This window comes from Sapajus apella, unplaced genomic scaffold (genome assembly GCF_009761245.1).
Source record: "Sapajus apella isolate SASKATOON/1434 unplaced genomic scaffold, GSC_monkey_1.0 scaffold34, whole genome shotgun sequence".
Taxonomy (NCBI): domain Eukaryota; kingdom Metazoa; phylum Chordata; class Mammalia; order Primates; family Cebidae; genus Sapajus; species Sapajus apella.
Genome location: NW_022436974.1, coordinates 12,243,516 through 12,271,368, shown reverse-complemented (window position 1 = coordinate 12,271,368; position 27,853 = coordinate 12,243,516). Strand labels below are relative to the sequence as shown.

Here is a 27,853-nt window from a genome sequence, read left to right as displayed (position 1 = left end):
AGAAAATTTCAAGTAAATGGAAAAATTATTTATAATTATTTAGTCCTTTAGTCCCACAGATTTTTCCCTATCAATTATTTAATTAGCATCCTATTCTCTATTTCATTCTGAGGAAAAGACCAAAATAATTTGAAGTTTTATTTGTTAAGTTAAAAAAAAATGGTATATTAATGCTACTTCTTTTGCAGCAAAATGTCAAACCAGATGATCTTCCTTCTCAGCAGGCTCAAACTGTTTCTTAAGAAAATGGCACAGTTATCTAAACACTACAGCTCAGTCCTTTCACAGGACTACTTGGAAGAAATTCATTAAAGCCACTGGAAAAAAAATAGGATTTTCTGCAAAGTGATACTGTGATGAGCTGACTAACGATGTGATAATGTCTGAACATGATTTTCTACCAGTAGGAGATGGATCTTAATTAACACAAGCTTTTCTAGACTTTCACCCACTCTTCCTTTCTCCCATTCAATCAACAAAAAGATTATGAGGGTTTTAGACCTGGTTGACATACTGCACACAATTACGTTAATTTGCATGATCTGACTAATCAATTGTGACACGATATACTTAATTATTTGAAAATGAAGATGAGAAAAATAAAATACTCTTTTCAATTCTAATTGAAACTTTTCTGTATATTTTTGGGGACCAATGTGTTTCATTTTATCCTTTGCAGATAAATGGCCAATTTCTAATCCACCCAATACGCAGACTACACAAAATGCAATAAGGATTTACGTAACAATAAAAAGCACTATGCTCTTTTTTTTCTTTTCTTTTTTTTTGAGATGGAGTTTCGCTCTGTCACCCAGGCTGAAGTGCAGTGGCGTGATCTCATCTCACTGCAACTTAGCAGCATGCAAATCTATTCCTGGGATAAGAAGAAAATAAAACCTCTTATCACTACAAAGAAAAAAAGAAAAGAAAGAAAGAAAAAAGAAAAAATGAACACTGATTAATGTTATTCTTATATAACCTAAAGAACCTTTGCCTCTAGAGAAGCGATCACTGCCACCAATTAGTTTTTTCGACAGCAACCTAAGAAGGAGCAATTGTTTGCTAGCGGGACCCAGAAAGGTTTTGCCAATTCCAAATCATTGCTTTCCTTCCAGTAATCTCCCTTACCTAACTGCTTTTCTGTAGCCTCCACTATGAAAATGAATATTTTAACTGTTTTGAGTGTTAGATTTTCAGGGCTATAAAAGAAAGTCATAAAATATTTCTAAGTGAGACGGTATTGCTCTAAAGAAAAGGAATCTAAAAAGTTCTCTGTGTTTTTATAAACAGGTAATTTTTTTTCATTTTTCTCTTGATGCTCACATTACAATAATTTGCCAGTTTTATTTTTTTTTCAATGACACCAAAATGAATCCTTAAGGGATATTAAAGATTAAGATCCTGTTAAAGTCTTTATCTTAGTTTTAAAAACACCTAGTATATTCTAACCTATTAATAGTATCAGAAGTTATATTTCAAGGAACCAGACAATATCTCATACTCTAAAACAAGGGCAATAAGATGACTGTACCATAATATTGATATTATTTCACATTTTTTGGCAATATAAGTTGAGGATTACTTCTTAATGGAGGACATGCTATCAGAGCGTATATACAATAAGGGATTACCAAAGGACAAATCTCTCTTCTCTCATACAGTTTGCAGTATTTACCAGGAACAGATCATGAGAAAAAAGACACTGTTGCCAATTAGACCCCTTTTTTTTTTCCACATTTGAAAAGCAATTTATTTTTTTATTTTATTTATATTTTTAATTTTTTATTGTCATGAAGCCAAGTAGATCTTAAGTATTCTTACTACATACAACAAAGGTAATTATTTGGGGTGATGAATATGTTAATTAGCTTGAATGTGGTAATCACATTACAATGCATATGTGTACCAGACATGTACTCCCTGAAAATACACAATTTCACTTGACAATTTTACCTAAACAAAGCAGGAAATAATTGCTCTTGAAAAAAGAAAAAAAACATTCAACAGGTTGTCAGGCTGGATTCTTGACCTGTATCTGCCATTGTTCTTAACTCCTTTTCTGAACTGACAACTGAGTCAGATTAGTTCATTGATCTTTAAGCCACCTTTCAAATTTGAGTTGCTGAAAAAATATTTGCTTATATTCTCAAACTATGCATCTGACAAAGGACTAGTATCCAGAATCTACAAGGGATTCAAACAAATCAGAGAGAAAAAAACAAATAATCTCATCAAAAAGTGGACAAATGACATGAATTGACATTTCTCAAAAGAAGATATACAACAGCTAGCAAACATGAAAATATGGTCAACATCACTAATCATCAGGGAAATGCAAACTAAAATCACAATGAGATGCTACCTTACTACCACAAGAATGGCCATAATTTAAAACTCTAAAAACAGTAAATATTGGTGGGGATGTGGTGAAAAGGGAACACTTTTACACTGCTGGTGGGAATGTAAATTAGCATAATGACTATGGAAATTCCATGGAAATTTTAAAAATAACTAAAAGTAAAACTAACATTCAATCCAGCAATCCCACTATTGGGTATCCACCCAAAGGAAAAGAAGTAATTATATGAAAAAGACACATGTACATGCATGTTTACAGTAACACAATTCACAACAATAAAGATTGGAACCAACCTAAGTGCCCATTGACTAACAAGTAGATTAAAAAAATGTGGTGTATATACACCACGGAATACTACTCAGCCATAAAAAGGAACAAAATAATATCTTTTGCAGCAACTTGGATGGAGCTAGAGGCCATTATTATAATTAAAGTAACTCAGGAATGGAAAACTAAATATCCTATGTTCTCACTTATAAGTGAGAGCTAAGCTAACTTTTGAGGATGCAAAGATAGAAAAAAGATATAATGAACTTTGAGGACTCCAGAGCGGGAATAACGCAAAGAGGGTAAGGGATAAAAAACTACATATTGGGTACAGTGTACACTGCTTGGGTGATAGGTGCACTAAAATATCAAAAATCACCACTAAAGTATTTATCCATGTAACCAAAAACTACCTGCACCATAAAAACTTGAAACAAAACAAAACAAAAAACAATATTTGTTTAAGGAATGAAAAGATATCTTGTTAAAATCACGGAACGGAAGTGGGGCCATGTGTCTCTGTTTGACTGGGACTATTCTGGTTTATGCCTGCTGTCCTAGCATCCTGCTTTACTTAGTGTTCACACGAGATTTTATTTTTAACTAAATATTAATAAGGAAACAAGCTAGGGGTCATGTGGTTGATGTAGAGAAGTATCCCCCAAGAGCCTCCTCAGTGAAGAACTTCTTGCCCAGCTGTGAAGAGTGCAGGTGGCAGGCAATCTCCAGCTGTCAGCTCTATCAGGGTTGACCTCAGATGCAAAGCAAATACCTTTCACAGAGCAACTCACATCTAGTGACTAAACAGGCAAAGAAATTTCAGTGCTACACAGGCAACTTTCTTGGGCAATATTTGCTCTAGATCTTCCTACCAATTTGGCTGGAGTTGTTGAACCTGCTTTGTGGTTCAAATTCTTCCTTCACCCAAACCCTGTTTGTTATCTTTCCTGTCATGCGTATTGATCCCTAGTAAGCATTTTATATTCTCTCTCTCTCTCTCTCTCTCTCTCTCTCTCTCTCTCAACACATACACACACATCCCTTCTAGGTAATCTAGCCCGCAAGAGAGGTGCTTCATAGATCTTCACTTTGCACTGAGAACTTCTACCAAGTTCTCACCTACTACTGGGTGTGATGCATGTGCACATGTTTAAGTAGAATAAAGATCAGCAATAAATAATTTCTCTTTTTCTAGAACTTTCCAGCTGTTGCATAAATATCTCTGTGGCATGTGTAGGTGGTCACTGCCAATCCACTTTGATTACTCTTCCAGCCATGCTGCCCAGTATGCTGATCATGCCCACCTCGAATCTAACAGTTACGTATTTCCTGTTGGCTCCTGATCATATATAATAACTTTTTATTTTATATATATCTTGTTTGAATTTTTACGTTTTAGATTTGTTTGAATCTCAATTTTTAGTGCTTATCTAAAAGTTATCTATCTGTCATCTGTTATATGTGTGTTTGTATGTGTATATATTGAAAGAGTAGATACAGGGCATGGATGTGCACACTACCACACATGAATATATCTTCAAAAGTAGTTCTCATTCATACTTCCCATATTACAGATCTTGGTGTAGTATCCCCTCCTCCACCTTCCAAGGAAAACACCACACCAATACAGACACATGATACACACACACACACACACACACACACACACACACACACGCACTGCTTGAAATAGAGGGTACAAATTAATTTTCTCACATTTAGGAATTATTACTTAAATATATAAACACAAAATGTGAACATCTAAAATAAGTAATTTCTCAGTAACATTTCTGATCATGCACTATAAGTCAGGCACCAAGTTAGGTTCTTAATGGGCTAAAGGTCTAGCAGAGAAGACACACGTATTATCAAAAGACAGAAACACTACAAGTAAATACGTGCTAAATGTATGCTCGGAGAGGTCAGAACAGAGCAGTCAACTTAGCCTGGATAAGCAGGTAATAAAAAGCAAAAGAAGTGCAGAAGTGTTATAAAAAATACAACAAACCAACAAAGTAAGTCCTTTTGAGCCATGGTGCTAGATAAGGTGAACACTTTTGCTCTGTTACATATGTATCAATAATTCATGATGACATAAAATTTAGAATTGGAAGTAAAATCAATACTTTGGATAATCAGAATTTCATCAGTTAAATCATGCTTTATTCATTTTTTCACTCATCTAACAAACTTTTGTAGAGCACCTATTATTTGTCACATACTATGAATAAAACAAATTATTATTTCCAAGGCAGCTCTGCTTATTACACATACACAAATGCCAAGACAACAAAAGAACTTCAATGCCATTATAGCTACTTGAAAAGGTTTAGAATGTAATTACAAAATTATTTTTAAAAGGGAAAGAAGTACATTCTGTCTAGGGATTCAAATAAATTAATGATTTGTCAAAATTTGGTTTCATTTCCTAGGAAATATGCATATTAATCTTAGAAAAACAAATTACTTCTAAAAAGAATTAAAGGGCAGACTTAGAATATATTCGTACCACCTAGAAAGGTATGGAGCATACATTTCTCTGCCTGAAAAGTTTGTTTAAATCAAGTGAATGCCCTTTTTTACCATGGTAACTCAATACTAACAATATTTGTAATAGTAACAATAGTTGCTATTTAAACTATTACTTTCAAATCAATGTGAGAGGCACTCAAATTAGTACTACTTTACATAAACCAGGAAATCAAGTTGCACCACAAGAATATTTTCTTATTAAAGATATAGGCATGCCAGGTGTGGTGGCTCAGAGCTACATTCCCAATATTTGACAGCCTGAGACCAGGGATTTGAGATCAGCCTAAGCAACACAGCAAGACCCTGGCTCTTCAAGAACGTTTAAAAAATTAGCCAGGTGTGGTGATGCACATCTATGGTCCTCACCACTTGGGAAGATGAGGCAAGAGGATTGCTCAAGCATCGGAATTTGAGGCTACAGTGAGCAATGATTGTGCTACTACACACCAGCCTAGGTGACAGAGTGAGACCCTGTCTCTGTGTGTGTGTGTGTGTGTGTGTGTGTGTGTGTCTATATGTTTATATACACATACATATACATATATATATATATGCCTACATATATATTACATGTGTAGGCAAATCTTGTATCATAAGATTCTAGGATTCAAATGAAAATAATTTATAATTCTAGAAGAAAAAATGATTTATAATTCTAGAAGATAAAACCCTATCAGTTACACGCTCTGCTTACATAAATTTTTTTTTTTGCAAATATTAAGGCCATGTCCAAGTAATATAAAAAACAGTATTTTATGCTGCCTTATATAAGGGGGGGAAAAAAAACCTAAACCCATACATGTAATTTTCAGAAGATGACATGTGTGTACAACCAGAGCTAATAAATGAATAAGAACACCAATAAGAAAAAAAAATAAGCCACATAAAAATCCTTTACTTGATATACATCCTTTACAACATTTCTGTAATATTTTCTGAACTACACCAAAATTGATCTACTATCATTCCCACTTTAAGCGGAATTCAATTGACCATATCCTAGAACTTCTTTCTTCAAAAATAATTACACCATTTTACGGCAATAATGAACTGAGAAATTAGGAAACAACTCCCTCAGTTTGGTATATTGTAGACAAGGAAACTAAAAACCAAGCAGCTGGCTGATAGTTCCACAGTCACATGGCTGGAAAGCGGCATAGATATTTAAACACATGATAAAAACAAAACAAAAACACTCACAGTCCAGGGTTCTTTCCATTGCCATCATCTTGCCTTATTCTCTCCTGAGAATATACTGTACTCCCTTTCTCCCCTCCCTTTTTTTACTTTCTTCTTGCCTAAGGATTACAGGGTAAGAGAAAGCTTAGCAGGGTCATATGCAATCTGCATGCCTCAACACCTGGTACTTTTAAATACCGTAAGGTCTGAAGGTAGGCAATGCAGTATTACACAAAGAAAAATTATTTAATGGATCCTTTGATTTTTCAGGGGGAGCAAAATGATGAAAGTCTATTTCTGTGATACACATTATTTTGCTTCCTATTTGTTAAACACACTACTTAAAAAAAATCAAAAGCAGCTTTTGAAAGAACTACAGACAGACTTCTTGGCCTCTAGATACATCAATGAATCAATGCCTAGAACTGGATTTCTTATAAAAATATAAACTCTCTTTTATTGCCGCAGAGGCTAACCTATAACAAATGAAGGAGGGTTAAAAAAAAAAAAAAAAAACAGTTTCAAAGGAAGTGAAAGCAAGTAACAGAGGCATTTTTGGATAAACACATTATTGCTACTAAGCTTTCTACAATGTGCCTTTTAAGTAAAACGTTATATTTTCATTTGTCACATCACATGCATTTTTTAAACAATGTTGGCTTTCATCAAAAGAAACACCTCAAACTGATCAAGACTCAGCTCCATACAAATTCAGTTCCCGGTTTCCACACAAACTGAATACCTCCTAGGTTTATATTCAAGAAAAAACACACCATTTTATCCAAGACCAAGAGTCCCCCCAAAGCCAGGAGATTTTATGTTTTTATGAAGTTCATATCCAAAGACCCGAGCAAATAAAATCTAGCCATGCAATATATGGTCCTTTAAAGCCAATCAAAATCAACCATGTAGTGAGTCTTTTCTGTTCTTAAATAGAGGATGTCTTGGCCAAAGACCAAGCCTATTAATCAGGGAAAAGCAACAAGCAAATACATACAACGATTAGCAAGTGTGTCAAGAAAATGAGTACTTAAAAATGTTCCTTATGATAAGGATAATCGCACAAAACCCTTGCCCTTTTGCTTCCTGTGAAATTATTTCGTCCATTAACACTAGGCTCACTTGGCAAAGTGACATGTGCCTTCTTAGCCATACAGTACATTATGTCATGGTTTTGACATTGATTAAAAAGTTATGTTACCAAGAAAATATCTCATAATTCTTATTTTCTTTCACGTTACATAGTCAAATCAAGTAGAAAATAACTGGATAACAGAGACTCTACTTTTACCAACAGAACAATTCTAATAAAAACATAACAATCCATAAAACAAACCACTTCACTATAATTACTCTACTTCCAGGTCCAGCAATTATATAATTTGTTTATAAAAAGTAACATTTTGGCCAGTCACAGATCACTCCTATGGTCACAGCCCTTTGGGAGGCTGAGGCGGGCTGATTGCTTGAGCCCAGGAGCTCCAGATTAGCCTGGGCAACGTGGCAAAACCCTGCCTGTAGAAAAAATAAAAATATTAGCTAGGCATGATGGTCTGCGCCTGTAGGTTCAGTTACTCAGGAGGCTGACATGTGAGGATCACTAGATTTTGGGAGATCAAGGCTGCAGTGAGCCACGACCACATCACTGCACTCCAGCCTGGAGACAGAGCAAGACCTCGCTCCAAAAATTGTTTTAAAAAGTAACATTTTAAAAACTGGATAGAAAACAAAAATTTGGTATTTATTCCTGCGTTTGGGTTTGCAAAATGGCTGGAATGAATAAAACTTAATGACTAGTGAATTCTTTTATTTACTAAGCAATTTTTATGTTTCCGTGGCATTTTAAGTGAGTGGTCACCTACTAAAAGCATGACAGCATATATTTAACGTTCATAAAATGAGAAAACAAGGAAAAAAACAGTTTATCCTCTCTCCTGAGAACAGACGGGCATTTAAATTGTAGTACACATATAATGTGCCTCTCATTTTCTTGATTAAAAAATTTCCTTGGTTTCTGAAGCTGCAGAATCTATGCCCAGCTCACATGCATTGAATGATTTACTATATTGTGATAGTACATAAACCGTGTTAAGCTTCATCAGATTAACTCATTATCTTTAATGATTCCCACAGAGACTCACACGAGGCTAGAACTACAGTGTTTCATTATACAAAGCATATATAGTTTAAACAAACAAGCCCATTCAAAAGTGGGCAAAAGATATGAACAGACACTTTACAAAAGAAAACATACATGAGGCCAACAAACATATGAAAAAATGCTCATCATCACTGGTCATCAGAGAAATGCAAATCAAAACTACATTGAGATACCATCTCATGCCAGTTAGAATGGCGATCATTAAAAAATCTAGAGACAACAGATGCTGGAGAGGATGTGTAGAAATAGGAACACTTTTACACTGTTGGTGGGAGTGTAAATTAGTTCAACCGTTGTGGAAGACAGTGTGAAGATTCCTCAAGACCTAGAAATAGAAATTCCATTTGATCCAGCAATCCCATTACTGGGTATATATCCAAAGGATTATAAATCATTCTATTATAAGGACACGTGTACACGAATGTTCATTGCAGCACTGTTTACAATAGCAAAGACCTGGAACCAACCCAAATGCCCATCGACGATAGACTGGACAGGGAAAATGTGGCACATATACACCATGGAATATTATGCAGCCATCAAAAACGATGAGTTTGTGTCCTTTGTAGGGACATGGATCAACCTGGAAACCATCATTCTTAGCAAACTGACAGAAGAGCAGAAGATCAAACACTGCATGTTCTCACTCATAGGCGGGTGTTGAACAATGAGAACACATGGACACAGGCAGGGGAGCACTACACACTGGGGTCTGTTGGGGGGAAATAGGGGAGGGATAGTGGAGGGTGAGGAGTTGGGGAGAGATGCCAGATGTAGGTGATAGGGAGGAAGGCAGCAAATCACACTGCCACGTGTGTACCTATGCAACAATCCTGCATGTTCTTCACATGTACCCCAAAACCTAAAATGCAATAAAATAATTAATTAAAAAAAAGATATCATAGGTTAAGCCCCATCTTGACACAGATCCATCTAGATATATACATAGGTAATTGCATCTGTATTTGCCACTCATCTTCCCCTGCTAATCACAAGCCAGATCAGTATAAAATCAATCATTCTCATAGTTCAGGGGAAATGTAGAAACAGGAAGAATTTAGAAATAGGTTCATTTTCTATGTGCCTCTTTTTATACACTAACTCTCTCTACTTACTGTTCTCCAATGCACTAATTAATTCACAGCAATCAGTACCACTCCAAACCTTTCCTTCACATCTTCCTAATGACATAATGTTTATGAGGCTAACTGTAATACTGTTCAGTCCTATTTCATTGGACACCATAGATCACTCCTTTCTAAAAACTCAAAAGATAGTCTTCCATTTTCTTGACACCAAAAAATCTTTAATGTGATAACTTTGCTTCCAACCTAGAGTTCTTCCTTTCTATTTGATATAACACTGGCAGGGTGACCAATATAAAGGGCAAATTTGATTTCAGTTCTGGTTTAAAACTCCTCAATATTTCACCAGCATCTTTTTGGAAAATACCAAGTTTCATAGCAAGACCTACAAGCTCTTCCTTGGCCTAACATTTGGATGGCATCCCAGCCAAGCCTCCCAAGAGCATGACATTTTCCTGACATTCCAAGCTAGGTCATCCTTCTGAGCCATTCAAGCTATTTTTCTCCCTGGAATAATCCCTGACTCTAGGCAAGTTCTATACACCTCTAACCCTCGGTTTGAGCCAGAAAAGCTTCCCAAGTTTTCCTCCCAGAAACTTATACATCTTCCATGGCTCCTGGAACTATATCCTCAATTTCTCCAGCAACATAAACCTCTACTTCATTCTCATCATTAAAATAAGTGTATAAATATATGATAATATACTTAGTATACTATTATTATAAAATAATCACATACCTTTAACTTATATCTTCCTTGTCCTATTTTCTTCTTTCAGCTGTTTTTTCTTTATTTCATTTTACATACAAACTTCTTAGAAACTGTCCACTGGTATTCTGGCAAATATTTAATAGCCAGGTCTAATAATAGATAAATACATTAGGCCTACTTTACTGTTGTCTTTGTTAGAGAGCTGCTGTAACAAAATACCACAAATTAGGTAATTTATAAACAATTGAAATTTATTTATCATAGTTCTAAAGGCTGGGAAGCACAAAATCAAGGCACCAGCAGCTTTGGTGCCCGGTAAAGGCTGCTCTCTGCTTCTCAGATGGTGCCTTATTGCTGTGTCCTTACATAATAGAAGAGCGAAGAGCAAAGGGAGGAATATACACAGTAGAAGAGCGGAAGAGAGTAAACCAACTCCCTCAAGCCCTTGGTAAGGCACTAATCTCATCCATAAGAGCTTTATTCTAAATGTCAACTCCAAAAAGTCCCACCTCTTAATACTATCATATCGTTGATTAAATTTCAACATATGAATTCTAGAGGACACATTCACACCACAGGAATGATGTTCATCAATTTCTGTGGAATAACTACTATCACTGTGAGTGATGGGAAGCTATTCAGACATGACTACACTGACCACAGAGGTGGGAAGAAAAGCACCTTCTCTCAAGCCCTAGGAGCCACCCAAGCATGCTGCCAGATTTGTCTAGACTTACCAGCTCCATGTCCTCTCCTACTTTTATTATTTCTTAAACTTATTTCAATTAGACCTTTGTTCTTAACAATCTATTAAAACCACAGCTCCCAAAGTCATTAAGTCAGCCCTCATGTTACTCCACTTCTCAGCAGCATTTGATAACATTGATCAATCCTTCTTTTTTTTTTTTGAAACACTGTCCTACGGTGTCTAAGAATCAAATACTCCTGATTCTTTTCTAACTTTGGTGGCACTCCTCTTAGTTACTTTTGACAAACACTGCATGTTGAAATGTCTCAGGGCTCAATCCTCTGTTATATCTCTGTCTATCCCCATTCCTCAAAGCAGTTACTCCTAATGGGACAGCGCTACTTCCCAGGGGAGGTTTTGAGAACTCGTGGAAGCAATTCGGTTCTCAATAATATTCTGAAGTTACTAATATATAGTGGGTGGGTTTGAGGGACACTAGGCATTCTCAATGCTGTGGAGAATACTGTGGAACAAATAATTGTTTCACTTCTTGCATGCTTTACAAATGACTTGCTGGATACTCATGTAAATGTAAAACTCATTTACGATTATGAAAAATACAAAGTTTTTCCATGATTTTAATATGCAATGAAACTTCTATGATTGCAAGCATCCTGGAAACTAAAGGAATACTGAACTCTGTTGTGTATAGAATTTAACCAAAAGCTGTTCGCCATGTTGGAAAAATCACAACATAAGTGCTGTGATTTGAATTTTATCTCCCCAAAAATTCATACATTGAAGTCTTCACTTTCAGTATGGCTGTTTTGGAGATAGCACCTTCATGAAAGTAATTAAAAGGGGTTATAATGGTAAAGCCTTTATCTGATGTAGAGTCCTTATAAGGAGAGACAGGAGACAGCGAGCTCTCCTCTCATTTCACAGTTGTGTGGTTCATGTCTCTCATGAAGGCTCAATGACAAGGCAGCTCTCTCCAAGCCAGGATAAGAGCCCTCACCAGAAACTCACCAGGCTGGCACCCTGATCTCAGACTTCTAGCTCCTTAAACTGTGAGAAAATAAATTTTTATTGTTTAAACGCAGGCTACAGTATTTTGTCATTGCACTCTGAGCTAAGAAAGTGAGAGAAACAGTGCTCACAGCACTTGAATTGTATTTGAAGCCTGTATTTAGAATGTCTTATTCATAATCATTCTATATGTGGGTACAAGTATCTACCTACTTTATACTAATTCTAGTGGAGTCATGTCTGAAAATTTAAATATCCACTGAAAATCATGTATTATAAATTAATTTACGTTAATAGCTTCTTTATACTTACTAAATTAGGACCTTATATTGACTTTGTTGTGCCTAATGTCTATAAATTTCATTTTCAGACTGCAAAATGGGCACATAAAATGTTATTAAACAAAGTGTTGGATCTAACAGAGATCAGAAATACTGCTGTAGGTGATCCCATCCAGCTGCAATACTTTAAAACTATCAATATATAAATGATTCCCAAATAAAATCTCTAACCCAGACTGCTCCCTGATTTGCAGACTTACATATGCAAATGCCTATGCAAGCTCATCTTTTGGAAATCTAAAGGACCTCTCAAATTTAATATGTCTAAAATGGAACTCTGTCTACCCTTGCCTCTCAAATATGCTGTAGTGCTCTGCATCTCACTAAGTGGCAGCACTGCTGCTCACTCACTCAAGCAGAAGCCGTAGAGTCTTCCTTAATTCCTAACTTCTCTTACATCCCTCATGTAATACATCAAGAAAACCTGTCAGATGTACCTTTAAAATCCAACCACTTCTCATGAGCCAGTCACTACTAACCTAAGCCAAACTAGAGTTTTCTCTAATGTGGACTTCAGCAAAGGCCTCTCTCTTAACTCATCTCCAAAGTTACGTATATTCTTACCCCTACCATATAGCAGTCAGAGTTACCCTTTCAAAATATGAGTCAAGTCCTGATCAAAATCTTCCAACAGGTTCCTGTTACATTTGTAATACAATTGAAGTCCTGCAGTTGCTCACCTGATCTGACTCATGGGTATTTCTCAGATCTTATCAACTACAACTTTCCCACTTAGTGTCAGGAACACTGCACTTCTTACTGGTCCTTGAGAACAAGTATTTGGCTTACTCTGGGTTTTTGCACTTCATGAAATGCAATTCCCCTATATATTTCTCCTCTTTATTCAGGGCTCTGTTCAGAAAGATTTGCTAACCTGTGTTACAGTGCAGATCTGCCAGAAACACGACTGTATAATTAAAGTGGAAGAAGTTCATTACAGGGAACTAATGACTTAGGTGAGGGAAGAAGTGAGAAGCCAAATTGAGGATGGTGAAAAAAAATCCAGAGAGTAGCAGAAAACTACTACCATCCACAGGGGCTGGTAGGACATGGGGTGTAGGTGAGGCTGCTACAATCTCTAACCCACAGTCAAATGGAAGGAGATAGAGTCACACCAAAACATCTCCAAAAAAATGACAAATTTCCCATGGACCAAAATACAATCTCTCTAAGAGCAGAGGCATGGTCATTTTTGTTCAATGCTGTATCTCCAGTGACTAATACATAGTATGGAACACAGTAGGTGTTTAACACACGTTGGATTATTAGCCAAAGCTAATAGTTTACATATTATTTTACACAAATGACTAATCATTGTAATTCACTAGTCATGGCCAAAGTAACAACAAAAAGAGTACTTCCAGGCACTCCTTTGGTTATGTAGTAGTTGATAATAAATATTTATTATAAGCTTAAAGTTTACATTATATGAACATGAACTGTGTAAACTCTGTGAGATTACATATATCCAAATACTATTTATTTATTTATTGGATTTTTGCAGCAACCAAAAGACATTCAGTTATATCTAATGTAAGGTGGTTGACGTAATTGGCCTAAAATACGTTGCCATTATAAAGTAATAACATTAATATAATTTAGTGTGGTCATAATCTGACTTATAAGGAGTTTCCAAAAATGAAAAAAAAAAAATTACTTTAAACACATAACACGTTTTAATCTTTTCATGAAAAAATCTAGATAAAGCCTGACACATGAGTGGGTTCTACAGTGATATAGAAACAAATAGAGAGTTATCAACTCTTGTGTGCCCCAGTCCTTAATTAAACCTATATTTAACATTACTTGTACTGTGAGTAGTCAATATATCATGTGACTAAGGCAAATCCACAATAATATATGCCCCGTCTTCTCATTTTTAATCCTAAAAGATAACCATATCTTTGGATTATAGAAAGCTTTTCCAGTAGACGATATGGGTATTTATATCCAAGATTCAAAGAAACGTTGTCATGTGATACATGCTACAAGTCCTTTATTGAATATTTATTCACAATTATTACAAATTCATTAACTACTGAAGGAATCAATGGCAGAAATTTTACATTAATTACATGTGAATGTTATGTCTTTAATTCTGTTGTAGTACAACTCAAACATCTCTGGAATAAGTGGCTATTCAGACCACCAAAATAAGCAAGGGTATAGCATTATCTCAGACATTAATCAATACTAATCATATGTAATGAAGAAATTAACAAAACATTTTTGTACACTTAAAATGATTAGTCAATAGTCTGTGACCATATGTTTGAAACTGGAAAGAATGACTACTCTAGAAGAGCAACAAGATATTAATTCAATTAGAAGAGACACATACTTGGGTAATCCAATCCATCCACTCTACTACCATCATTTCTTTTTTTTTTTTCTATTTTTTTTCTTTGAGACGGAGTCTCGCTCTGTCGCCAGGCTGGAGTGCAGTGGCGCGATCCCAGCTCACTGCAACCTCCGTTTTCCGGTTTCAAGCAATTCTCCTGCCTCAACCTCCCGAGTAGCAGGGACAATAGGCATGCACCACCACGCCCGGCTAATCTTTTGTGCTTTTTTTTTTAGTAGAGATGGGGTTTCACCATGTTGGCCAGGATGGTCTCAATCTCTTGACCTCGTGATCCTCCCACCTCAGCCTCCCAAGGTGCTGGGATTACAGGCGTGAGCCACTGTGCCCGGTCTACTTGCATCATTTCAAGAAACCTGAATTGTATCTAAAGTGTTTCAAGAATCTTCTAAACTTAACAGGTCTTCCACATATTTAGGAGATGCAGCCAGAGGTCTGGTAAAAATGAAAATCTAGACAACAAATACGAGAGTTTGATGCTTCTTTGTCTTGTGCTACATAGCTGTTTCGCTTACTTTTCCAGCACTCGATAGCTAGGTACAGTTAATTAGTCTTAGAGAGATCATTTATGGACCTACTTTAAACCTGATCTTCAGTCTCTGTACCCTGCCAATGCAAAACATATTTCAACAAATAAAAAGTCACTATTGGCTGGGTGCAGTGGCTTATGCGTGTAATCCCAACACTTTGGGAGGCCAAGGCGGGCGGATCACGAGGTCAGGAGTTCAAGATAAGCCTGACCAACATGGTGAAACGCTGTCTCTACTAACAGTACAAAAATTAGCTGGCACAGTGGCATGTGCCTGTAATCCCAGCTACTCGGGAGGCTGAGGCAGGAGAATTGCTTGAACCCGGGAGGTGGAGGTTGCAGTGAACCAAGATCACACCACCGCACTCCAGCCTGGGCAACAGAATGAGACTCTGTCTCAAAAAACAAAAACAAAAACAGAAACAAAAAACAAGTCACTATTAAATATCTCTAAGTCAGTTTAAAAAAAACCAAACTTTGATATTCAACCTCTTAGGTATATCTTTGATATTTCCTATACCTACTGCTCTTAATACTGAGTTTTAATAAATTCTTTTAGAATAGAAACCAATGATTCTTGATCTCAAAGATAATGCTCCTATTTTTCCTTCAAAAATTGTAATTTCATTGTTGTAAGGCAGCTAAATCTCTTTCAACTACAGTGTCACACAGTGACACGATTATTTAGGGGTTCTCTGCATGAATGCTTATTTTTTTCCAAGTCAACAAATATTTCAAATCAACAACAAAGAAGGTCTATTAATTGAAAAGCATCTGACTGGAACTGAACTCTCTAAATAGAATGATCTCGTTTTTCTTAATGGCATAGTACATTAAAAAAGGAGGATAAAATTAACACTATTAAGTGTTCCTAATAGAGATGATTAAAATAGTGAGACATCCTTTATTTTAATGAGCTACTGGTAATAGAAAATCACTTTGTGAAGAAACTTGGTAACAATAGCTAATAATAAACCATCAGGAGTTTCTGCTTAGTCTTATGAATTAAATTTTGTTTTCATTGTGCATTTTCTTTCAAATATAGAATTCTACCAATTTATCATTCATGACTGAACTTAATGCCTACTATATTGGGATTCTCACCAGAAAAGAGCTTTCCTTATTCTTTATTTCCAAAACAGTGCAAAAACAAACAAACAAAAAACTGTGATTATTTCAACTGATTTTGGGCATACTGATTATTCATTTGTTCATATTCCACCAGTGTATATCTATCAGAGGATGACCATGATCTCTTTTCAATGCTACCACCTGAAAATTATCCATGTAAGCCTGGTTTTTCATGACTCTGAATGAGTCATTACCGCTCAAAGATCTTTTTAATTCATTTAGATGTTTGCCCATAGAATCCTATGTTGTAGATTTCCTTCCTTTTTTTCAAGTCCCTAATTCCAAGCTGACTATCTTTTCTAAAGACATTAAATTTTATACCTACCACTATTATTTTTTAACTATATGAAATAAGCTCTTTATATCAACTACTGTAATCCTCATTTCAAACTCGTCTTTCTTATTATTCAACATATTATCCCTCTCCGGTTTTTACTGATACTAGATTCTTCCTTCTAATGCTACCTTCTTAACTTGTGTTCACAAATGCATAACTTCCAGTTTCCATCCCGCCTCTCTACTGCCTCTTTTTCCCTCTGCCTTTAAGTACCTTCAAGTCTTCCCTTGATTTTAATCTATCTAACTAGCAACTTATAATACTATTTTCATCATGGTGCTTCAAATGCCTCAAAAGTTCTCTAAAGTCTCTCAGTTACTCCAGTATTTTGCTAAGGCATTCATGATCTTCACCAGGTTGGCCCTAAACGGCTCTTCTATACTACTCTCCAGAACAAAATCTTTGCTTTTGTTTGATTGTTTTTGTTTCATTTTGTTTGATTGACTTTGCTTTTGTTTAATTTACTAAAGGCTGATTGGATTCATCCCTTCCAAAGAGAGTTTAAACATTGCCTTTCCTGATTTTTGACAATACTGTGAATTTCACTTAAATTACCTACATCTTTCTTCATTTGCCTGATTTCTAAGCTTCAGCTCAAATTGTCTTTTCTATGAAGTTTCTCTTACAGGCCTAGATCACATTTAAGCTACATTTTTCTCGTTCCCTATGGATTTTACATGCCAACTCCTTGTTTAGCACCTAATTATAAGAATATTTAAATTTACATTTGCATTTATGTTTATATCTGCATTCTTTCCTGCAGCAACAACATAACCAACCAACAAGCCAACAGTTACTGAGTACTCGTCAGTTATTCTGGTGGGTCACAGAAATATTAATACAAGAATGAATAATGTTTCTTTTATTTACTCAGAGCTCTTAGTGCAATGCATATCTCAGATAATAAAAAGTATTTACTGAAGACAAGTAAAGTATAACCAACAAGCCTGCTGTTAAAAGTATCTATTCCAAAGATACTGTGAAGTTGCTATATATACAGAAATACAACAAAAAAATGTCATGAAAGAACTGGAAGATTCGTGTGATCTCAATACCAGGTGTTATTTTGAGAGTCAAACCAAGCACATATTTTAAACTCACGTTTTCTAAGAAACACATTTCAGCATTCCCACTATTGCCAGTAAACCTGATAAGGAGGTAGAAACCTATTATTTGCAAGCATATTGAACAATATATTACTAATAATTACTGATATCCAAGATATTCTGATTGCAAAAATGCATCTTAAAAGAGAAAATACAGATGTCAAAACTGTACAAGTAAAAAACAAAACCAAAAAAACAGAACAGCTTAAAGCATACACACATTTCTATACATGCTGGTAGTTACAATAAAACACATCCAAATTGTTACGTTCCATTATTTTCAAAGAATATATCTTAAAATTGCGTGTTCTACATACCTGTCCAGTCTCCTACTATTTTAAGATGAACCCCAAATGTTGCTTTGGTTTCAGTAGGACACTAAAAAAAATAAATACTAGGATCAATTGTGATTAATAATTACATAATGCGAGACTATAATTCAATTATAACTTTTATCCTGATAGCAAGTCCTCCAAGTCAATACATAATAGAAAGGAACAGACTAAAATCTATGTAGATCCTTATCAGTGGGAAAAAAAAGCAATGTCAACAGGTCAATAAGACTATTTACATTTCTCTAGAACCTATAAATACTTATATGAAACAATACATTACACAGGTTAAAATTGCTAGTGTATTTCATTTAACTACAAATCCTGCTAAAACATCTTCTGAGTTAAAATACATATAAGAAAAGCCAGGTTTTAATCACAAAGGAAGAAATAAAAGCTAATGAATTTTTGTGTCCTTTTCTCCCTAGATATTATATACCTATCCTAACGAATTCCAGGGAGAAAAAATTCTTAATGTGATATTAATTTTCCATGCCCAACAATTATGCTCCTACTGAAATAACTATATCATTCCCACCCTTAGTTCTCAGAAGAAATCTGGAGTGGTGAGGGTACCTGGGGAAGGGGATGGGCTGTGGAAGTGTAGGCTAAAAAAAGTGCTGTGGTCCCCTATTTAGGAAACCTAGAAGACATCCAGGTAGTCAAAATGAAAGAATAAAATCTAGTTTACAGTAAGAAAAATGTAAAACCTCCTCTTGTTTTCTGGATTCCTACTCCCTTATCCTCAATTCCAAAATTCAAATAATTTTTTTCATAGCTGATTTGGTAACAATATCTGACTTGAATTAATGGGAGGCTAATATTTCTGTGTACAAATTCATACGTAAGTATTGTCCTACAGAATTATCAACTTGTTTAAGCATGCTGACTAACATCCTGTTGGAGATATTAAGTACTATATAAATATGTATACCTTTTAAAGTACATAAATTCTGAATTCTAAAAATGCATCTAAACTAATGGCTATGGGTAAGGGACCATCTGCCTGTGATTACCCAGCTTTCATCAAGTACCCACGTGCCATGGGAAGTATTAAGTGATTTATTTTTTAAATTTACAATAACTTTAGAGACTTGTTTTTTATAGATAAGAAAATGGAGTCATTGAGGCTTAAAAGATTGACTTGCCCAATAAAAAGACAAGACAAAATTCGTATCCAGGCTTGTTAATTCTTAATTATAGCAGGCCACTGTCTCTATTAAAGCAAAGATACATAAAACGAGTGAGTTGCATAAGAAATCAAATGGAATAAGAGGAAAAAAGGCATGTGTTGATCATTAGTAGAATCCGTATGCCACAATAGGAATTAAGAGGAAATAGGGGCTGAAGTCAAGGCAAAGATGAAAGAAAACGGCAGTGGAAGGACCCTCTGATCAGTGATTGGGTTACATAAAGCAAGACCAAGACTTCAGAGCTCACTGTGTTGACTAGCTAATGGAGGTCATATGGGGATGCTATAAGGAGAGAAATAAATGAAGATGAAGGTACCATGAAGACATGTTAACAGCTCATTAGGCAAAAAGGAAAAGTAGCTCAACAATCAGTGAAAACACTAAATATGTATTTATATAGATAGGTATTATACTATATATATATAATGTTATATATAATATATATAATAAGGTAGTTATTAGTCATTCATAATAAATTATAAACAAACTAAAAGCACATAATCTATGTTAAAGGACTGGAGTTAATGTACTATGCAATGTGCAAACTACTACTTTACAATCTGTTTCTGATAGGATTATTATTGCCAATAGTAGCATAAAATATTGAAGTAAAATGAAATATATTAAATGACATTGTTTAAACATTTATACTATTAAAATTATATTTTTCTTTATAATTGTGATTATATAATTAATTGTTTTATTTACATTGTAACTTTCTTTGTTACTGTTGTTGAGATGGAGTCTCGCTCTGTCACCCAGGCTGGAGTGCAGTGGCGCAATCTCAGCTCACTGCAACCTCTGCCTTCCAGGTTCAAGAGATTCTCCTGCTTCAGCCTCCCAAGTAGCTGGGATTGCAGGCGTCTGCCACCATGCCCAGCTATTTTTCTTGTGTTTTTAGTAGAATTAGGGTTTCACTATGTTGCCGAGGCTGGTCTCAAACTCTTGGCCTCATGTGATCCATCCACCTTGCCTCCCAAAATGCTGAGATTACAGGCATGAGCCACCACACCCAGGCTACACTGGGATTTTTAATAACTGAAAGCAACCAGTTTTGTCATCAGTAAATCTCCAAATAAAAGGACATTATCTACAAAAGCCACCCACGATTTTACTATATATTACTAAAGGCTGGCCAGAGTCTCGTATAATAAAACTTGTAGCTCTCAAAACGCAAAATACCCAACAAAGATCTGAGCTACCAAACTGATAGTCCACATGACACTGGATGTCCTTCACTGTGAACTAGGTCTCAGGTTATAAAAAGATGACCTAAAATCAAGAAGAATCAAAATGGAAAGCAAAGAATGTTCGTTCTTGTGTGCCTGAGGGTACATGTGGCTTGAGTTAATCTCATAATGCATTCTAAAATAAAACACATATTTTGCCAAATATTAATATCTCTGTTAAATTCTTTCGAAGCAGATATTGTGAAAGGTAATTGCACACAATGTTTAACATCTCTTTGGGTCTCATAGGAGACTGTAAACTTCCCTTTTCTAAGTACCAGTTCAAAGTATCAATATAGCTTCAAATGCTGGTCTGATGTTGAATGGTTAAAACATAATATTATTTGACTCAATCTCTTGGAAATGATGTCTTTATAAGTCACTGATATTTCTCCAAACTAAGAACTTTAACAGTCTTTATTTAAGCATGTAGCCTCATATTTGCAAAGAAGCTTCACAGAATAACATAAAGAATGACTTCAGTATTTGTGGTTTGAAAACTGAAGATCTTAGAATCACATTTTAGCATCTTTGCATTAAAAAAAATCCAGATTCACTAATATTGCTAGAACACATTGTAGTGATCATTGTTTTCTCACTGTCTTTTTGTTTCACAAAACATCTCAAAGGGACGAAATAGTACAAGCATTGATATCTATAGCTTTGTTATTTCTGCTAAAACATGAATAAAAAGATATGCTCATGGATATTTTTCAGTTAAAAAAGTTACAGAATAATATGTGTAGTTTGGCACATATTAATATTAAAATAAAAAGACAGATATTTGTGTTTTTTTCTCATTGAAGACAATATATAATAAAAGTTTAGGAGGCCGGGCGCGGTGGCTCAAGCCTGTAATCCCAGCACTGTGGGAGGCCGAGGCGGGTGGATCACGAGGTCAAGAGATCGAGACCATCCTGGTCAACATGGTGAAACCCCATCTCTACTACAAATACAAAAATTCAGCTGGGCATGGTGGCGTGTGCCTGTAATCCCAGCTACTCAGGAGGCTGAGGCAGGAGAATTGCCTGAACCCAGGAGGCGGAGGTTGCGGTGAGCTGAGATCGCGCCATTGCACTCCAGCCTGGGTAACAAGAGCGAAACTCCGTCTCAAAAAAAAAAAAAAAAAAAAAAAAAAAAAGTTTAGGAATACTAACTTGGGAAGTATAAATAATGACAGAGAAGTCTCACAAGTATTTCATATACATATATATCTATGTTTTAAAATTGATCCAAGTCTTTGCTATGATAATAATTTTTAAGTATTTTGAAATTTTAATTTAACTGTAAACATTAAGATATTGCTGAATCTCTTTAGTTTTCTCCAAATAAAAAATAAAGTTTGGATCATGTTGACCTTAATGTAAATAATAGAATATATATTCACCTAATTCTAAGAAAAATAAAAATTGACAATTCGACTGTAAAAACAGATCTGGAGAAATATGTACTTTAATGTCCTTGAGAAAATATAACTTTAACTTCCAATTATTTCTTCAGTATGGCACTGGGTTTTTAATGTGCACAAATGGCTAATAATTTTATAACAAAATATAAAAAGATATTTGTAACTTGTCATGTTTGGGAACTAAATTTAAAAACAATGTCACTTGATGTCTCCACACATTGCTTTTGAATAAATATGAATTTATACATCATAAAACAGTTACAAGCTGCATTTTTATTTGTAAATCAAGAGCCTTTTAGTAAAAATTAAAAATGATTCCAAAATAGCAACTTTTCTAGAACTAAATGTGTTAAACCTGAGAAAATGATCACAGAATATAATGTTCTTTAATCATTTTTGTCAAATCTTTATTTTAACCCTTTCTTCCCAAGTTCTTAGTTTCATACTTTTGACTGCCTGTTAGACGTTTATACCTGAAATTCACTCTAAATTTACCATATTTAAAATTAATGTTATCTTATTAATACTTCCAAAACTATCCTCTCCTTCTAATTCCATATATCTGGAAATAGAGCCTACATCCTTCTCAGAACAGAGACTCAAATCTCTCTGACAAATACTACTTATTTATCTTGCCAGCATTCAATCACCTTTCATTTCCTTTCCAACAGGCTTCCCAATGAAAATGTCTGATCACAGCAATCTCCTATTGATTAACCTTTTGTGTTCCTCTGTGAAAAAACACCCATATTCTTTGTGTCCTATGGCCTATGGCCAAACACATCTGTTTCAAATTCTTTCTGGCTTTATATCCATGTTTCCCCTTTATTTACTCTAATCGAGCTAAACCAGTACTTACCAACTAATACATTCTCTAGTCCCTTCATCTCCCTACATACGAGCCTACTCATTTTGAGTGACTTCTTTTCCATGTCTCATATTGAATCCTAGCAACTTTTCAAGGTTTATCTTAAAAGCCCCCATTTTATAAAGATATCCTGATTTTTCCTGCCAAGAAAATTCTCATTTCATTTCCCTGAGTCCTCAAATTATGAGTATGACTTTTATGTTCCTTATTACAGTCTAGTTCTTTATTTTTATGTAATTTTTCCTGTATTAATAAACTGTAAATGTCTTGAGATCAAGAACTACTTCTAAATCATTATTACATATTCTACAGCACCTTGCACATCGAGGGTATCAGTTGAATACATATTATAATATCAATTGAATAGTAAGTACTGGATGAAAAATACAGGAGAATTAACCTGAGAATGAATAAAAATGTCAAAGGTGGGCAAGTACTTCTAGAATTTATTTATTCACTCAAGAAATATTTATTTAGTGTCCAAAATACTCCACAGACTATTATGCTAGGAGCTCATGCAATTTCACAACTGAAGACTGTTCCAAAAGTCTACAAAAAGACAAGAACATGGAACACTGAATCTTCCACAATTAATGAAATGTCATGACAGTAATCATTTTGACAAATTAAAACTTTAATGCTTTTGCGTTTATATGAAAGAAAAAAGTGTTTAATTGTATATTTGAATGAAAAATATGTTAAATATTAAAAATAAAGATTCTGGAAGAATATGTAAATGGAATTTTTATTAACTTGGATTGAACATGTTCATTTACCTCAGGTTCCTTAGGCAAAGGGAATACTAAAATAACAGTTTAGAGATATAAAAATAGATAACCACAATGGCAAAAATAACATGGGGAGTGATAAGAAAAATAAAGAGATGTCAACAAATTTTTGAAAAGTGACAAGTGGATGACGTGGTGGTTTACGAACTGGCTGAAGAAAACATATGAAGCCAAAATCCCACTGCCTTCAAACAGAGATTACCTTGAGAAACAAGACCATCTTTTGATCAGAACACTGGAGAAACTCAGGTCTTAAAGGTAATAGGAGGAAGTTAGAGTTGGGGATCATTATTCAAAAAAAAAAATCTGTTTGTGTCTGTATATGAGTTAATTTTATCCCAAAATTCACTTTGCTCTGATCACAGGCTACGTAACTACTACTCCACAAACGCAAGACAAGGAGGGTAGAACACAAAAGGTTCTATGTATAGAAATAACTGGTCATGGAAGGCAGGGCTGAGATGCCAGTCATTAGCTGAATAAATATTTAATGAAAGCATTCTAAGTGTCATCTCAAAATAACACATCCTAAGTGGAGTTGCACAAATTTCCATCAGAACCTCCTCTCCATCCCCAACCTTCCCTACCTTAATGAAATTCCAGCTGCTCAGGCCAAAAACTTTGGAATCAGCCTTGACTTCTCTTCCTTTCACATTATATATACAATCCAGGGAATAAATTTTGTTAACTCTAAAGTATATTCATAATATGATCATTTCTCACACTTCCACTGTTATCACCCTGGTCATAACCATCATCATACCTCGACTGGACGACTGCAACAGCTCCTAACTGGACTCCTAACTGGACATCCTGCCTCTGCTCTTGCTTCCCCTTATCTACTCTTAACACAGCAGCCAGCGTTATCCTGTTGAAAAGTAAGCCATATCACGTCATTTCTCTACCCACACGATTCCATGACTCCTTTATCCATCAAAGTAAATCCAAAGGCCTAAATGTTCTGGAAATATGAGCCTGAATTGCAGAATTAAAATCCGGGCTGGGAATATAAATTCGGGACGTGAAAGCAATACAGATGATGAGGGAGACTACCCCAGAAATATGTACAGCTAGAGAGGAAGAGATGTTGAAGAAATGGACATTGGTATGTTCTGATACTTAGAGCTTCCAGGAATGACCAGGAACAACAAAAATAGACTAAGTAAAAGCAGCCAGAAAATGTGGAGAAAAAAACAGATAAGTGGAAAAAAGTGTTTCAGTAAAGTGAATGATCAGCTGTATTAAGCGCTGCTTATTGGTCAAGCCCACTGTAGAGTGAGAACCTAAGAATAACATGGTCATTGCTGAACCTGGAAATGTTTTAGTGGTGTGCTGTGGGCAAAAGTTGGTTGATTTAAGAGAATGAGAGGAAAGGAACTGGATTGCTGAGACAGGGAGCGATAGCTAGAAGGGATGTGACTCAAGAAAGAAACTTTTATTCATCATTTCCTTTGGGTCCTTAGGTAAAAAGAAGCATCCAAAAATAAGGATTGGATAAATTAAGCTCAATATTTAGTAGATTTACTCTAAATACACTAACCTGCTAAAGTTCATACTTATCATGCAAACTCTCATTAGACACTAAGGGACTATTTTTATTTCCCCTGGAAAAAAGCAAAACTAGAGCAGTTAGATGATGTTTAAGTCTCAAGAGACTGAGATGTCCCATTAATTTTTCATGAACATTAATCATCTTCTCTGGTAATTTTGACCACTTTGCTTCATCTATGATTAAGATACATTGTTGCCATGTTAACCTATCATGTATCCAAGCTAGTTCTGGTCAAGCAATAAAATTGGGAAACCACAGAGCAAAGCAATTTTTAAGGTTTAAATAGATGAGAGCAAGACCAGAGATCAAAACTGCTGCAGACTTCCTGGTTTCATTTAAACCCACAAAATTAAATAAACAATAGCAATAAAATGTTGCCAATATTTGTAAGATCCATAGCCATTCTTGCCTGGTTTTCATTGAAAACTGGAAAATCTATTCCCATAGTGACTGGTTAAAAGATTAAAAACACAAGGTAGAAAAATGATGGCTAGTGCAGCTATGCTATGTAAAAGTGCAGACAATAACAAACTAACAGCTAGACATGCTTCTGACTCACGGAAAAATATGTGAAATCAGGTTATTCAAGCTTAAAAACAATGAATCATACAACGGAGAATACAGATGTCAGGAAACCACGTTTGTTCCTGACTAAAAATAATAACAGAAGAATAAAGAGGTATTCATGTAAGCATCAACTCGTTACTACTATTTAAAAGGCAGACTCTAAATTATTTCCTTAATTGAGAATCCATGAAATTAGTGTGAAAATAATGTCAACCTCAGCTAAATATGAAGAGAAGCTATATTGTGTAGTAAGCAGTAAGTTTCATGCTCTCTTAACTTAGGGCTTTTTCCAATTATCTCTAATTTATATAGCTAAATTAGGTGAGAACATACCTTAATATAGGATTTGATTTGGTAGAAAATCTTAAATTTGGTAATTGCAGAGCACAGCTGGAAAATACTTGTAGACATCCGTTACAGAGTTGAAGAACAAAACATTACATTCTACACAGGTTTTAAATCAATAAAGGTGTAAAGTGAGAGAAGAGTTAAGAAACGGGTTTGGTTCGAACTATGTTATTGATTGTATTATTTGGGTTTCTTTGGTCTCTTCAGCAATCTATGCTTTAGACCTCTCAAATGTAAATAAATTTGTAGTCTGGACAACAGACTTTTGAAGTTCAGTTGGCGTAGACCTACTAGAATTTATATGTACCTCAAATTTAATTTCTAGTGTTAAAAATGGAGAATTATCTCATAAAAGGTATATGTTTTTAAAACCTACTTAAAGGATACCTTGTTGCACTGCTTAGGCCCTTTCCCTTCCCACCCACCTCTCAACTTCCAGGATCAACACACTCATCTGCCATTCTTCCAAGCTTCTGAAGGGGTTGCCTCGGAGGGCTCACTACTGAGACCTGTCCCCGGAATAGCTATCCATAGAACAAAGCTTCCTTGCCTATGGCAACCTGGAGGTATCTCAAATCCAAGGATTGGTCGATTGGGGGTTACAGGTTTGGGCCCCTGATTTCAAGACAGGACCACTGCAAGCTGTCATTTCATCTGCAGAGCTCCCGTCAGATCTTCTGAGACTTCTATGCAACTGTATTACATAATTCAGGTTCTGCCTTGTCCTTTTAGTCAATCGTTATTGATTGTCTTCCTAAGCATACTTCACAACAAATCTGCTGCATGCAATATGCCTCCCAGCCTGTTTCCAAGGAAACCTAACCTAAAACATCATTCATCCTTAAGGCTAGAAGACCATAAAAGGTAAGTTAGTCATCAGTCCCCCAAAAGACTGTTTCTAAAACAATCTGTAGCCAAAGCTTAGTCAGTTACTACATGCTGAAGAATAAGGGGAAAAAATCTTAGTTTAATCCATGTCTTTGGTCCCTCAGTAACTATTTGAAACAACCATAACAAAATCTATTTACAGAGAGTTTGCTATATGCCAAGCTTCACACATACCACTTAATTATATCTTTTTTATTAATAGTAGAGTAACTCCATGGAGAAGTTGCTATTATTAACTACATTTTTATAAAGAAGTAAACCCAACATTAAGTATGTTAATTTTCATGTTCACAGTCTTAATATCAGAAACTAGAGCATATAGGACTCCATGCCAAGCTGTAGTATTCTAAAATCCATGATCTGATACGACACAATGTCCTATAATTTCCATCAGTTTTGTCAGCAAATGTGTGTGTGAGGTTTTACCATGAGAGAATATAGGTGTACCAACAAAAAAACAGTCACAATTTCCTTGGAAAACTCATCACATTACGATATCATTCTTGTGTAGGGAAGTCAATGTTATGTGTTAAAAATAGTGAAGCACTTTAAATAATCAAAACTCCAACTCTTGCACTCCCAATAAATCAGTGCTTAAAGCTTAGCTTTACCTTGACTGAAATAGTGTTTCTGTGCCCTATCTTTTGTACTTTGAAGTTGTACTTTCAGTTTGAAAAGCTTAATCTCCATCTTAATTAGTGAGATTAAAAAAACTACTGAATGTGAAATAGTGGTATATATTATCAGTTTGATTCTAACTGGCACAGTAATGAAAGTAAGTATTAGACTTTTACAAACAGGTGACTTACTCAAATTTCAACATTTCACAGTATTAAAAGAGCTTAGTAGTATGGACAATCCAAAG

At 35.2% G+C, this 27,853-nt stretch overlaps 1 protein-coding gene across 4 annotated transcripts in view; it reads right to left on the bottom strand.

The window, feature by feature from the left end:
* Window positions 1–27,853, bottom strand: part of NOX4 (NADPH oxidase 4) — a 150,980-nt gene that overhangs the window by 34,708 nt on the left and 88,419 nt on the right. For all 4 annotated transcript variants that reach the window (XM_032295811.1, XM_032295812.1, XM_032295809.1 and 1 more), the window contains one exon: window positions 18,133–18,193. In XM_032295811.1, the coding sequence (XP_032151702.1) occupies window positions 18,133–18,193 (61 nt within the window). The remainder of the gene's footprint in view (window positions 1–18,132; window positions 18,194–27,853) is intronic.